The 15,372-nt window shown below is 39.7% G+C and overlaps 1 protein-coding gene across 4 annotated transcripts in view; it reads right to left on the bottom strand.

The window, feature by feature from the left end:
* Positions 1-15,372, bottom strand: part of SMAD2 (SMAD family member 2) — a 66,460-nt gene that overhangs the window by 17,485 nt on the left and 33,603 nt on the right. For 2 of the 4 annotated variants that reach the window (XM_073343497.2, XM_073343499.2), the window contains exons 3-5: positions 2,831-2,920; positions 1,532-1,725; positions 828-962 (exon numbers count right to left, since the gene is read on the bottom strand). In XM_073343497.2, the coding sequence (XP_073199598.2) occupies positions 828-962; positions 1,532-1,725; positions 2,831-2,920 (419 nt within the window). The remainder of the gene's footprint in view (positions 1-827; positions 963-1,531; positions 1,726-2,830; positions 2,921-15,372) is intronic. The other 2 variants (XM_073343498.2, XM_073343496.2) reach the window with 1 other exon arrangement.

Consider the following 15,372-nt stretch of genomic DNA (forward strand, 5'->3'; position numbering starts at 1 on the left):
CTCACATAACACACTTCCCTATTCACTTTCTCCACACCATTAATGATTTTATAGACTTCTACCATATCTTCCCCCCACCCCCGTCGTCGTTTCCTTTGTGTACCTTTTCTAATGCTAATATATCTTTTGAGATGGGGCGACTAGAACTGTATGCAGTATTCAAGATGTGGCTGCTTCTCACTGAGAAGGTGTTCCCACAGAACTATCCACAACGACTTCAAGATCTCTTTCTTGAGTGGGAACAGCTCATTCAGATCCCATCACCTTTAAAGTATAGTTGGGATTATGTTTTCCAATGTGCATTACTTTGCACTTACCAAAAACAAATTTCATCTGCCATTTTGTCATGCAGTTACCCAGTAGTGTCAGATCCCTTTATAACTCCTAGCAGTCAGCTTTGGACCTAAATTTTAAGAAATTTTGTACTGTCTGCAAATTTTGCCATTTCACTGTTCACCCACCCCCTTTCCAGATCATTTATCTAGTTAGACCACTGTTCTCAACAGCATCAAATCCTAGACATGCTGTCTAATAAAAACAAACACATACACTGTGTCATATTTGTGTTTTATGAAACAAAGCTGGTTTATTAGTTTAGTAAAAGCATATAGAATTATTTTGTACAAAAAGCATATTTATAAATATTTTCACTGGAATTACTGTAGCTACAAAAAAACCTCACTTTGAAGTTTAGACAGCATATCCTGAGTTTGTTATTCTAGTAACCTGAACAATTACCGATTTAATTTAATTTCCATCTTTGACTTATTACATGGACATTAACGACTAATATAAAGAGTCTCTTTTAAAGAAAGAAGGAAAGATACCTGGTATATAATTGCTCTGTGGTTCAATTCCAGCTGGAAAGTTAGTGTTTTCAGGAATGGAATGAGTATAGTCATCAAGAGGTGGAAGTTCTGTTAGAATCTCAGTATGTCGTGGCACTAACACAGGAGGCAAAACTGGAAAAGTAGAATATAAAACATTAGTGAGATCCCATAAACATCTATTTTACTTCTCTATGTTCTGTGAAAACCAGATCTTCAGATATACTGAGCTGTTCTGAAACTCAGGCCATTACAGAGTAGTTCTAAATTAGTTATCAGAAGTATCAGATTTGTAAAAAGCCTATTTAATAAGACTATCCCATATCAGCCAGCTTTGAACATGGTCATTTATGTTTTCAGTAGTCAAAGGTAGGTGGATTTCACTACACTAATTGCAGACATTTTCATGCTAAACTGAGGGTTTGAAACTGTCCAACACAACACAAATAATATATACACTTTAGAAGTTTTACCACATTACCACAACTGAAAAGTGGCCTAATAGTCAAATTATTTGAGGTTGCAAAATCCATGCTATTTTTTCATCCAAATCTTGCCATTTTGGCAAAACAGCATGGACAACCTTATTCTGCTCATTTTTGCACCCTAAATATTACTAACAGACTCCAACTAATCTATTAAGAATTTTCTGGGTAAATATTGTACTGGGGCTTCTTTAAAATGTCAAACAGCAGTCTTCCTACCTGGTGTCTCCACTCTCTGGTAGTGGTAAGGATTTACACATACTTCATCCTTTTTAAGATTAAAAGCATATTCACAGTTTTCAATTGCCTTAAGTTCATGATGACTGTGAAGATCCGGCCAGCGCCACAAGCGGCAGTAAATAACATGTGGTAATCCTTTACGATGAGATACCTGTAGACGGCCATCAAGAGACCTATATGGGGAAGATGTTCAAAAATATTTTACAGGCTGTATCTTAAAAATCATCATAATCAAAAGGTTGGAGAATGGGAGGCAGGGGGGGTGGGAGTTGCGTGTTTTCTCTACCCCCTCAGAAAACAAAAAGGATTATAATATTTAAATTGCTGTTGCTGGAGAACTTCAGAAGGTAGTACTTTTAAAGTAACTTGAGAAGCTCTAGAATAAGTTAATGCCAATGAGTTTGGGATTCATTAACAAAGCCATTACACCTCTAAGCACATAAGATGAATACTTCATATGAATTTGACATTTACAAGATATTTGTTCACATTGCACACCACTAACACTCCCTCAATTTCTACCCCTCGGGACTACGCTGTAGCATGGATGCTTTAAGCAGAGTAATTTCCAGAGGACTTCAAATAAACCTAAAGCAGTCAGCTGCTCAGGTGATCCACATGGCAGTATAACAGTAATGCAAAAAGCATCAGAACACATCTTGTAAAAGTGTGAAATTTAATTATATACTTGAGTATTCATGTAGCTTGCTACCAGTTGAAAGTGTTTTGCTAGTTTTAAGACAGACTGCATAAGCTTACACAAATGCAGATGTTTATGATTGTTATGGGATGGGAGAGACAAACCTCGATACACAAAGTAAAGGTGACATGAAGAAAAGCCTATTTAATTTTCTAAGAATAATTCTTTAAATCCTGCTAATTGATCAGATATGTGCTACTAGTTCAAAAATCTATGGCATACAAAGAAATTTAAAAAAAACTTTGTACGATTAGGCCTGAGGCGTTAAGTGTGCTAACCTGGTTGTTATAAATACCAAAACACATTAGCGCTTGCATTTTCCAAGTCTTCCCATTCTTTCAATGGCATTGGTGTGGAAGGAGGATTATTCCAGAATTAGAATTTTCATTGGTCAAAACATCAGCTGAGAACTTTTTTTTTTTAAAATAGTGGCAAGCAATTGTTTTTGAAGTGCTGTACCATACAATGACTAGGAAGCATTTTAGTAGAATTTATGGCAAAAGCATCCCTCTACAGACCCTCCAAAGCCAATCCCTCCCACAAGATCTCTATGATGAGACAGAGGGCAGCATATTCACCTGGTTTGTTCAGAGAAGCTGTAAAGGCCTGTTGTATCCCACTGATCTATCGTATTTGGTGTACTCAGTCCCCAAATTTCAGAGCAAGTGCTGTGCATAAATTGAAAACAAAACAAAAAACAAAAAAATTGATGTGAATATGGAAACATGGTTATTCAAAATACCATGATGTAAAACATGGAAAAGTGTACATAATACTTCCTTTCACATAGAAGATATAGCATTAGAGATCAGTTAAACCTAACACAAATGCTCTATTTTCTATATGAAGGAGGTCAATAAAATGGAACATGTGACTCAAGGTAAATGGTAATGTTTTAAAAAGATGAACAATTTCTCTGGCTTTAAGAAATCAACAAAGTTGTAATGTCCCTTAAAACACGCAAAACTTCATCAACCTGGCTGTAAACAAGATTTTAAAAACTAATTTTTTTTAAATAAACCTATTTAAGGAGTTCATAAAGTAAGGCCATGTGCATCTTAAGTTGAACTGCTACAGCATAAGGAGAACAACTTTTAGACATCACCATGTAAGGACCAATGTGATATTTCCATTCAGATGCTAGCTTACTGCTTTTTCCAAGTTAGAAAAACTGCAACTCATTTCAGAAGAGTGCCTGTCTTGTCGTTAAGACAATTTTACAGAAAATGATGAGAAATCTTAATTAAAGCACGTATCAAATACTATTTGCTGCTGCTGCCACAGTGTATACAAAAAAGAATATAGTCTAACACAATAGCTTCAAAGTAGCCCATCTTAGAGTTACATTTTAACTAATGACTACCAAAACCATAAATAAGCTGCAGAGGAGGGGGAAAACCCCACCTTCCCTTACCATTCTGTGAAAGCCAATATTTTTTGCTAAATCAGTTTTGAGATTTTAATGGATGGATTGCAGCAGTGAAAAAAGAGCCTCCACAATAATAATTACAACAGTTTTAAGTGAAGAGGAGACAGTGTGATGTTGTAGACTGGGCAGCATGTTTCCAGGAGCGAGGTATTCAATGTTCCATGCCCAGCTCTATCAGACTCTCTCTCACAGAGAACAATTTGGCTTTGGAAGTCACTCAACAACTTTGCTTTCCCCATCTATAAAAAACAGAATAACCTTGCTCCTCAGAAACTTAAGAGAATGTTCATGTTTGGATACAATGCTTTGAAATGCCAAGTGCCAGTTATAAAGCAGTCTGAAGTTTGCTTGCTGAAGTTATTAACACACCTTTAAAATGCTACTATAGATCAGAAATTCAAGATCTTCAAACCCTTATTTACAAGCTCAAGCTTTGATATTTAACGTTTATTAAAATTAGCGTAAAATATCCTATACTAAGAAGTCAGAGGTAAGTGCTAATGAGCAATTTAAAAATAAAATGAGACGTTTCATTTTCACACAAATGGTTTGTATAGGAGTTCTCTATTTTGCATAAAGAAACTCACCAAACAGCAACCGTTCACATACACACCATTTACAACCAAGGGTAATTCAATTTACGGGAATTTTATTTAGCATCTGTGTGTCATGGAAAAGCAACAAGATAAGGAACCTGAGTGAAGAATCACCTTTGGTTTGGTGATCCCTTAGACGCTTTACTAATAAAATTTTGCAGTCTTTAGGCTAGATCATTTCCTTTAATATGCATCACTATTGGTAAGATGCCTGGCTCTAAAGACTCATTAGTACATACTGTGGGCTGGGTATTAATTGACCTATGAAGCCTTTATGGTTTTATGATTGGAGTTGGGTATCTTTGAGATGTGGCTCCTTCAAACACAGCAGTAATGTTACAATTTAGTGTAAGGTTTGAATGGATTACTTAGAACATGATAAATGCAAGCAGCACTTTAGTCTAAATGGCTAAGGACTAATTCCAAACACTTGTGGAGATACCAAGTTGTTAGCTCATCTTAAGTGGCTTGGAAAAAACAGTATTAGTCAACCGATCTCAGGCAAATAGTATTCCCGATTGATCGCCACAACACTGTATTTTGCAATGAACCCTGGAACACTGTTTAAGGAGGGAAGGATGCTTTTATTCAAAAAGTGAGAATACTTAATCACAAACGTTATCAAGTCTCTATCTTTCAACAGGTCCAGAGTGCAGACAGTATGTCACCCATTATGAGCCAGGGCACACATTTGCTTAGAACAGAGGTAACACCAACACGAGCTTTAGGGCTAACTTACACTGGGTCTTCACCTCAACTCCAACCATTTATGACAAGCCACCGATGTAGATGTCCTGATATAAATATAGTCAAGGAAACCTATGGATTTGTGTGGATGGAACCCACTTGAAACCAACTTATATGATCAGTAGAATGGATCAGCATTGCCATATTTGTTACTGCTCACTGTGGCAAACCTATACTGACGTACCATCTAACCCACATCCAGAGCATTTTCCTTTTTTGTGCCCCACCCAGAGATTTCAGACCAGATGGCATCCAAAAAAAGCACCAGTCCAATCAATGGAATAAGATTTTAAATGTTCGTTTTTATTCTACATAAACTGATTAACAGAATGAAAAAAATCTTTCAAAATGGAAGACATTAAAAAAAAGACTGTATTCTGAAGCAAGCCTTGATAATAAAAATCTGAGATAATCCAATCTGCTAGCCTTCCTGGCTCCAATGCCAAAAAGTAGAATCACTCCCCACAAATAAAATTGGGTCATTCCAGTCTAAGCCTGTGTTTTCAGTGTCAGCTTTCCCATAAACCTCTTTTGGGATGAAGAATCACTCTCAGTGAACAGGGAATGTTGGAGAAACAACGATCTACTGCACTATTTGAGATTGCAAGACATTTGTTCCTTTGGAAGGCATACTGCATTCTAAAAACCAATTATTCAAGCTTGGTATGGGCTTTGTCCTCTGTAGGAGTGCCTTTTTGAAAAAAAAAAAAAAAGAATTTCAAAGGAGCTGTGACCAAACACTCCACTGCTTTAGTGATCCATTTTTGTTTTAACCACTTAATTAGACTCTGATGTCCTTACTTTTTCGGTATGAGGTGGGTTCATCTCCCCCTCCCCCATAAGATTTGAGATATACATTAGTCAAGATGCAATAAATTGTTTTAAAATCACTTGTTTTTCTACAGTCCTGTTATCACCCCTGTAACACGACTCTTAAAGGGTAATGTAAACTGATTGCCCCAATCTCAACCTAGGATTCATGTATGCATTTTTCTAGCACTCCCATCTTCTCTTTACAGTTACTTAAGGACTTTTCTATGTAGGTATAACCTAAAATGAGAATTTAAACCAATACAGCACCAGCACCCAGGTGGACACATTCCAGTACGAGTGACTTTTTTCAGTTTACTTTGTCTCTTGGGAAGGAGTTTAAGCTAAACCAAAAGAGGCACTCTTGTACCTTAATAAAAATATCCACACAGAGGCTATAGTGGTATAACTGCTTACATGAGAGCTTTGATAAGGCCTTGTATAGTCACCCTTACTCAGAAATGTAGCTGTAAACAGGAAGAAGCTGAGCTCATTTCCTCATGATTTTTTAATTGGCTGGATTTTAGAGAATTGCCAAATATGTCTTTTAGTCTTTATGGAAAGTCCTCCTTGAAGAAACTGAGATTGCTTCTTCTGCATCAGATGGAATTGAGAATCTCCATCATGGAGGGAGGCTAGCCCAGTTGAGTTGCATGACAGCCCTTAAGGACAGATGTGGTAGACAAAGGATTAGGTCCCTTCAGCTCAAGATCTCCCTTCTTTAGCTCAGAATTCAATACATGCTTCTGCTGGGGATCTTTGGATGCCCAATCCTTTCCATACAGAGAGCTGCAACAGCTGGATTTGCAAGCTGTCTCTTCGTCTGACTACCAGAAGTGACATTGGCCAGAGCAGTGAGATTCTTTAAGTGTGATCCTCATTCTATTACCACAGGCAGTGTGCTTTCAGCCCTTCCATTTCATCATTTCCTAAGTGGAGATTAAAGTTCCAAAGGAAGCTGTTCTGGGCATGAAATTGTCCAAATGGACCCAACAATTGCAGTAAAGCTTCCACAAATTTGTGGCAGAATGCCAAAGCTGCTACTTTTAGTGAGGAAGGTATCCTGGAATATAGTGCAGGAGGAGGGGGTAAAGGAAGAGCCCAACTAGAAAAGGTAAGAAAAAGCTTTTCATTGGCTGTATTGCCTAAATCTGGACATATGGAAACAACCGGTAGTCTGCATCAGTGAACTTGTAGAAGTGCAATGGACTGGAAGAGATTAGTGTCCGATTTGAATATGATGAATGATTTACCTATAAATAGGGGTAACGGGAGAGGACAGTTGTGGTTTGACCTATAATGGTAAGGTGGGCAAAGATGCCTCGTGTCATTCAGTGAGGTGGGCAGGGATACTGCCCTACATCATGTTTCAGAAATCTATTTTACATTACCTGATATAACCTATATAGAAAGGAGCAATTAGTATGAGGTTGCAAAGCAGCTCTTACACTGGAGTCTGTGGACTCTTTGGTAAGTTCTGGAATGGAACAGACCATACGTAGAGCATCTGGCTCGAAACCCTGGTCATAATCCAAATACTCTAGTAGGGTCATACCTTACCAGCCTCTGTATCAGGGAAAAAAAGGTGACTGAGTGCAGCTTTGAGGGATTTTTAAACACAAAAACAAAAACTTAAATTTTAGCATTTATTTCAAGGCAGCATATGTTGCCTTTCATTTGGAAGAGTTCACAGTACAGGCACTTTCAGAAACACCTAATGGGCAACTTCAAGTATCTGCATATACATTGGCTGTAAACACAGGAATTTCTTCAAGCAGTAATTAGTAAGCATCCTGCAAGAAGGCTCATGCTAGTATTTGGTGCTGTGACCATACAATTTAGAAGGGGAGGAGGTTTCAGAAACTGGTCAAGTTAAAATCCTTAACTTTAACATGTCCAAGAAACCTCCATGCTATAAGAATCGGAGAGTAGATACACTGTCCTTTATAGTTTTTGTTCAGGGGTGTGATGAAATGGCAAGACATAAGAAAGTTTGAGCCAAACAGGAGTCTTAATGACTAGAAGCCAGCCAAATAAATAACCAACAGAATGTAACAAGCAGAGATAAGTTAGTAGGGAGAAGAGAATATGGAAGAGCAATTAGCAGGATAAAAAAAACCTGAAGTAATTCTTAGCATATCAATAGTTGGAAGCATGCAAAAATTTTGATGAACCTGCCACCATCCTTTAGGGCTTTTCGAGATTACCACCACCAAGTGGCAACTTTAATATCAGTTCCTGACTACAAATTATGGAGTGAGGGAACAGGACTTTCCTGTGCACAGCTGGACAGAAAAGCTTATGCATCTTGGCTATTACTTTTAGAAGAGCCTGCAGTCAGCATAGTGCTGACGTAAGTGTAAGTGACAGTGAAGCATTGGGAGGAGGCAGTGATTGTCACAGTTTGGTTGGTGGCAGATTTCTCCTTAAGTATTACATGTCTCTTGTTAAGTATCATGTATATCAATCCGTAAGGACCGTGTGGAGTAAATGATGAGAAGTGACAATCCAACTCAACATGAGTTGATGGCATGACATGCCATCATTAGACTGAGGTGGTGGCAGCATTTGACTTGATGGTTTTAAGCATTTCTATATCTTTTGCTTTAGCTATGATTTGTTGAGGTGCAAGAATATGGTGGTTTTGGTATTAGAACACAGCACACTTTAGGTGCAAGCAACAGAGAGCCTCTCTTTTCAAGAAGTGTTATACATGTATGTGGTTGCAGGACAGCTACCACATCAAATAAGTTAAGTAAACTACAATGGACTGTAGATCTCTTAAACGTTCATGAAAGGCATAATTGGGATCCACTTTCCTTGTCACAGTCTTGCAAAGGAGTGGAATGGTTGCAGGGGAGCTGGAGAGTAGGGACACTTCAACAGGCAGTATTGTCTCTAGCTGAAGTGGCAGTACTGAGTGGGAGGACAGACACACACATACTGGCCAGCTGTATCTCTGTAGTAATTAGTTTCCCAGCATGCTTATTTGTTAAATTTCACTTCAGAATGGTGTTGTCTATTTGCATTTCTCTTGGTCCTGAAACAGTCCTGTATCATTTCCCTATCCTCATGCCTGAACTTGTCATATCCTTTGGAGGCGACACTCATTTTGTGTTTCTTGAACCTGTACACTGTCTCTATGTCCCAAGAGCAGTTCTTGCAGGCTTTTACTTTTCCAGACATTAGGTCCATGAGCCTTTCCACCAGTGTGAATCCAGTCTGCCTGTCACCACACCTATTCTGAGTCATCTGTTGTTCCGAAGCAGCAATGGAAATGAAAAATAAGTTAACAGTTAACCACAGTAGTACCCAATCCATCCTTTTAAATACTAGGAGACAGTAAAGAAAGTAACAGCTTGTTTAAGTTCTCATTCTACTCTTTCCTGAAGGGTACCCACTGGACCAGAGATGGTAAGGGCATTAGAATTCACACTCTTTGTAATGAGTTGGGACATGGGAATGCTAGATTACTGCAATAGTGGAATGGAGATAAGGCTTGTGGCTGTCACTTTATCTGAACTAACAGAGGTTACTTGCTGAAAGCAAACAGAACCCTCACATCTTAATGGGGGAGAGGGAGAGAAACAACTGTCAGAGTAATGGAAAAGCTGATTAGTTTGCTGTACTTACTGTATTAGGGCATTTCTCCAAAATTTGATTGTAGTGCTGGAGAACTTGCTTTGAGTTTGCTATAAGTCCCAAGAGTTGAGATAAGATAGTAACCATAACCAACTGGTGTTGTACTAGATTTACAGAAGCCTGAGTCATATCTGACAACAGGCATGAAGTAGTGTCATCATTGCTCTTATTCGTGGTTTATTTGTACATCACTTGCCTGGAAAATCTGTTTAGGCCTATTTTCATACATTAAATAGCAAGATAATGAAATTTAATTCCCGGAAGAACAGATGATGCTAATTATATTCCCTGGTTCCTCATGTGGGCTAAAAGCTATACACTAAATACTTTGTCCATAGTGATCAGTATAATTTCTTGCCATATATTTGATTTTAGAAAAGAAAATTGTTACTAAGTATAAACCTCTCCCTTCATCTTAATATTCCTTTTTAAATCCATACATCTGTCATTGCTCAGCAACCCATACAGCTGAAAGGGAGGTTGCCATGGGGTATGCCAAGCCAGTGGGGGGGGGGGGGGGGTGGCAGCAACTGACTGAATGGGGTGAGGAGTTTTGTAAGTGCCACTTGTGGGACAGAGATGGAGGGGGAGAAGATTATGAACTAAAGGAGCTATTGAGAGCACAAGAACTCAAGAAGCAACGACTCAAAACCACTCTGCAAAAGTCAGCCCACTTACATAAAAAGTTGTATACCCTTTGTATCCAAACTCCTTCCTGACAACACAGCTGGGCCACTCTCTTGATCCTTGCTACCTGAAAATAGATCCTGAGATCCCCACACAATGTGTGGTCTGTCCTGCTCCAGCTTTTTAACCCGCTGGTCCACTCCGTGCACTGGCATCAGCATTCTCCAAGTCAGTTACCACTGTGCCTCCATTCTATCCAAAAGCACCTCTGGGTGGAAGAGATCGTCCTAAATGGAGTCTAGCTCTCATCTTTTCAGCCCTGAGCTTGAGAGGATGAGGGCTTTTCCTGTAGCCATATGGCAACCTTTGTCTGCAGCCATGAACTAGGAAGCAGGAAGTCACATCCTCACATTTCATCTAAATTACATTAAAACAATTAATATCAGGCTAGTAAGAAGGCGATCCTATCCTAATAGTGCCCACCATCGCCAGATAAAGAAACATCTTAAGATGGTTAAAGAAAACTGAGTTTGATAGCATTCAGTCTGGCAAGAAGTCACTTAATAGTTGTGGTTGTGAAATCCTCATTTCTTTATTGTTTTATCTTTATGGTCCCCATTTCTCTATTGTTTGGCTGTATGATCTTTGTCTGGTTCTTTGCGTCTGTTACATAATTAATTTTGCTAGGTGTAAATTAAGGTGGTGGGGTACGATTAAGTTAGAGAATTGTGTTACAACATGTTAGGATTTGTTAGTAAAATTTTAGTAAGATGATTGGTTAAAGTACAGCTAAGCAGGACTCAAATTTCACAATATAAACTGGAGTCTAAAAGGAAGTTATTGGGAACCAACTCGAGGACACAGCTCCAAGATCAGAGCTGCCAGACCTGAACACTCTGCCAAGGACACCGTGCAGAAACTGGAGTTCCGCCAGATGACCTGATCCTGACTGGTCATCAAAAAAAGTTAATCTGCCTTAATGGGAGTCAGAGTGGTGAGCATTGTACATTTAGTGTATGCATTCTTGGTTTTGGTAATTGTTAATAAATAGAGGTTAAGTAGGATATTACTGTGCAAGGCTCTTTCACTAGTAAGAGACCATGCAAATCCAGAGAGTGTAAAGGTTATGCCCTGAGCCCACGGAAGGGCAAGGGTGGATGCCCCTAGAGTGAGAGAATCAAATAATTGTGTGGGTAACCAGTTGGAACTACTGTTATTGTCCCAACCTTATCATACTGAATCTTCAAATCCTGTTACTGCTTGTCGCTCCAAGTAACATCTCAACCAGCTGGTCATATGAGAAAGTATTGCAAATGACAATTCACCTGGCTTTGAGCTCCTAGTTTCCTATAGAATATTACAGTTGGAAAAGACCTCAGGAGGTCATCTAGTCCAACACCCTGCTCAAAGCAGGACCAACCCCAACTAAATCATCCCAGCGAGGGCTTTGTCAAGCCAGGCCTTAAAAACCTCTAAAGATGAAGATTTCACCACCACCACCCCCCCCCCCCCCCCGCAGGTAACCCATTCCAGTGCTTCACCACCCTCCTAGTGAGATAGTTTTTCCATAACAGCCACCAGCATCTGTATGTGTCTTCAGTTATGTCAGGGGTTCTCAAACTGGGGGTTGGGACCCCTCAGGGGGTCACGAGGTTATTACCTGGGGGATCATGAGCTGTCAGCCTCCACCCCAAGCCCCGCTTTGCCGCCAGCATTTATAATGGTGTTAAATATATTAAAAAGTGTTTTTAAATTTATAAGGGGGAGGTGTCACACTCAGAGGCTTGCTATGTGAAAAGAGGTCACCAGTACAAAAGTTTGAGAGCCACTGAATTATGTGATGTCCCAGATAACAAAAGTAATGGATATCAGCCAACCCAAAAGAGTCGATCTCTGAAAACAGCATGCAATTGATCTTCATGAGGCATGCAGTGATATTCGTACAGTTAAGTGGCCTCGGGTCCAAATGAAGCTGGTGCAGTACAGAAAGTAAATTAGAGAGGTCACCTTAAGCAATGAGCAGCGTACTGTGGAACAGCAGTAGGGAGATTAAATGTTCCAGAGTTAACATAAAGTACATTACAACAGTTAAGGACTAAAGGTCCTCAAAGCAACACCTGTACCTTTAGGAGCATGTGTGTTGACATGAGAGGTAGGAGAACTAAACACTAGTTAGTTCTCAGTTTCTGCAATACAGAAGAGGCCACAGTGGCCTGAAATGCCACATCCTATGAATTTAATTCATGTTCTCATTTTCCCTATCTAGATGTCATGAACTTTTTATTAGCACTTTATTTATAAGATAAGGTTAGCTTCCTGTAGCAGATCTATGCTACATGAGACTATATCTAGTCCCATTTTCCATCTGCTAAGGACATTCTCTGTGCTCTGATACCAACAGCCAGGACAATTCCTATGAAACTGCTGGTAGCTATCGAAAGAACATGTCATATGGCTATTTTAGTTTACTTGCAGCAACCAGACAATGCTACAAATCAGAGGAATTTTGTACCCCTCTCCCCAGCTGTACTAAGCCAGAGTCAGAAGGATGGCACTGAAGCTAAGGCCGTGGACTGGACTTCAGAGATTAGGTTCAATTCCTGCTCTGCCACAGACATCCTATGTAGCCTTAGGCAAATTGGTCTCTTCTTCTAATTCCACATCTCTAGAAGTGAGGGTAATACTTTCCTACCTCACAGAGTTGGGGAGAGTGTAAATTACATTAATAATTCTGAGGTGTTCATATACGATAGTGCTCAGGACCATGTAAATGCTTGATATGGTCAACAATCTGTACTTTTTGAAAATGCAGTTAGAGTCGTTTTAGAAGTGGCATTTTAGTAATCTGCTCAGAGTCCTTGCTAAATCTGCCTTTTCAGGGTAACACCAGGTAGTTATGGGACTTGGCTTTTGTATTTTAGTGGAAGGCCATCAGCAGCTGAAGCAAAGAGATTCCAAGTGTCATTTAGTCAACCTTCTTCCTGTTTAGAAGAATTAAAAGCCTATGTTACAGATTATAATTAGTTCATGTAAACTAAACTTCACGGTGGGGATGGGGAGGGCACGCCTCCAAACCAAGAGGAAGTGGAGATAATTACCTCTGAGGTCAATGACAGTCCTAGGCCTAAACAAATTGTGGTTTTAACTGAACCGGATGAAAACCCCAGTTGGGGCACTTATTTTGCTCTAAGTGCCTTATTTCAGATTACCTTATATTTCTTAACACAGTTGATCTCAACCTTTTTCTTTTGAGCCCACCCATGTTATAAAAACTCCAGGGCTCAGCAGGGCAGGGGGAGGCATGCCCTCTTGGGACTCCGAGCCTTCTGCCCCACAGGGCACTGGTGCTCGGGCACAGGTGTAGTTTGACTTCCATTCTGGGGGCAGGAAGGGCCCTTCCATCCCTGACTCACCTCAGCAGGCCACCCAGCCTGTCTGGGGTAGGGGGTGGTCTGCAACCAAAATTATAACTCAAATGGGTGTGCTCAGCTCAAAGAGATTGAAAACTACTCAGAGCACAGAGGTAGTGGGTAGCTCAGTTTGATGTCTGAGGGGTGAAGTTTTGGTTCAAGGAGGAAGTAACAAGGGGGTACGTGCAGTGAGGGATTTAGCTGCACAAGCACTCAAAGGGGGCTGAGAGCTAAGGAGCAGCCCCAGGCACCAGCAAGAGGAGATGGGGAGCGCTATACCTGCCTACTCCATGGCACCAGCCACAGCAGCAGCCAACCTGTAGTGCCAGGTTCTGGCTTCCCACTGCTGACCTTGCCAGGGGAAAGACAAGGAGGAGGTTGGGAGAGAATAGTTGGCCCGGGGGCTGCCGTGCTCTGGTTAATAATAAATTACCCTAATTCTTATTTCTACAATTAAAAGGCAAAAAACCTTCAAGGATTAACACAAAACCTAAACTGGGAACCACCACCTGTGCCTTTAAATGGCTACTGAAGAATTCTATATTTTTTTTTTAAAACAAAAACCCGCACAAAATTTTGTGCATTGTCTTCTGCATGAACTCTAAAGTCACATTACTATGCTGCATTCTTCTAAGGGTTATTTCCACAACTTGATTCTTCCGATGCAACTAAAACATACAATGAGGTGTGAACTCATTGCAGCCCATAATTCCCCCCCACACACACACACACACATCCTGTTGACCTCTTTCACACAATGCTGAATGACAGGAAAACAGATTAAGTCTTTCAGGATGATAGGACTCAGGCCCTGCGTCCAATGAACTTTAAAGTTTTCCCTCAGTGAACATTGCAACTAAACAAGCGGTAGGCAAAAACATTGCAATTTAAAAATAAAAATAAAAAGGCAGTTCATAGTCAGTGCTCTAGGTTTGCTATGAGCAAAATTAGATAGTGAGGAAGATTGGCCTGTCTGTGCTTTTGACAGTCATTGGTGTCTTTCCAGTATTTCCCAGTGGTAAAAACACTAGGGCTGTCAATTAATCACAGTGAGCTCACGTGATTAATTCAAAAAAAAGCAATTAATTGCATTTTTAATCACACTGTAAAATAGAATACAAACTGAAAATTGCTGTCAAGCAATTTAACGGTGATTAATCGCAGTTAATAGAATACTATTTAAATATTTTCGGATGTTTTCTACATTTTCAAATATCTTGATTTCAATTACAACAGAATACAAAGTGTACAGTGCTAACTTTATATTTATTTTTGATTACCAGTGTTTGCACTGTAAAAAAATATAGTATTTTTCTCAATTCACCCAATACAAGTACTGTAGTGCAATCTCTATCATGAAAGTTGAACCTACAAATGTAAAATTATGTACAAAAAATAACTACATTCAAAAAAACAAAACATGTCAAATTGTAGAGCCTCCAAGTCCACTCAGTCCTACTTCTTGTTCAGCCAATCACTCAGACAAACAAACAAGTTTGTTTACATTTGCAGGAGATAATGCTGCCCGCTTCTTGTTTACATCACCTGAAAGGGAGAACAGGCGTTTGCATGGCACTGTTGTAGCCGGCATTGCAAGATATTTATGTGCCACATGCACTAAAGATTCATATGTCCCTTCATGCTTCAACCACCATTCCAAAGGATGTGCATCCATGCTGACGGGTTCTGCTCAATAACCATCCAAATCAGTGCAGACCGATACATGTTCATTTTCATCATCTGAGTCAGGCGCCACCAGCAGAAGGTTGATTTTTATTTTTTGATGGTTTGGTTTCTGTAGTTCCCACATCGGAGTGTTGCTCTTTTAAGACTTCTGAAAGCATGCTCTACACCTCGTC

The sequence above is a fragment of the Lepidochelys kempii genome, chromosome 5 (genome assembly GCF_965140285.1).
Source record: "Lepidochelys kempii isolate rLepKem1 chromosome 5, rLepKem1.hap1, whole genome shotgun sequence".
In the NCBI taxonomy this organism is placed as follows: Eukaryota; Metazoa; Chordata; order Testudines; family Cheloniidae; genus Lepidochelys; species Lepidochelys kempii.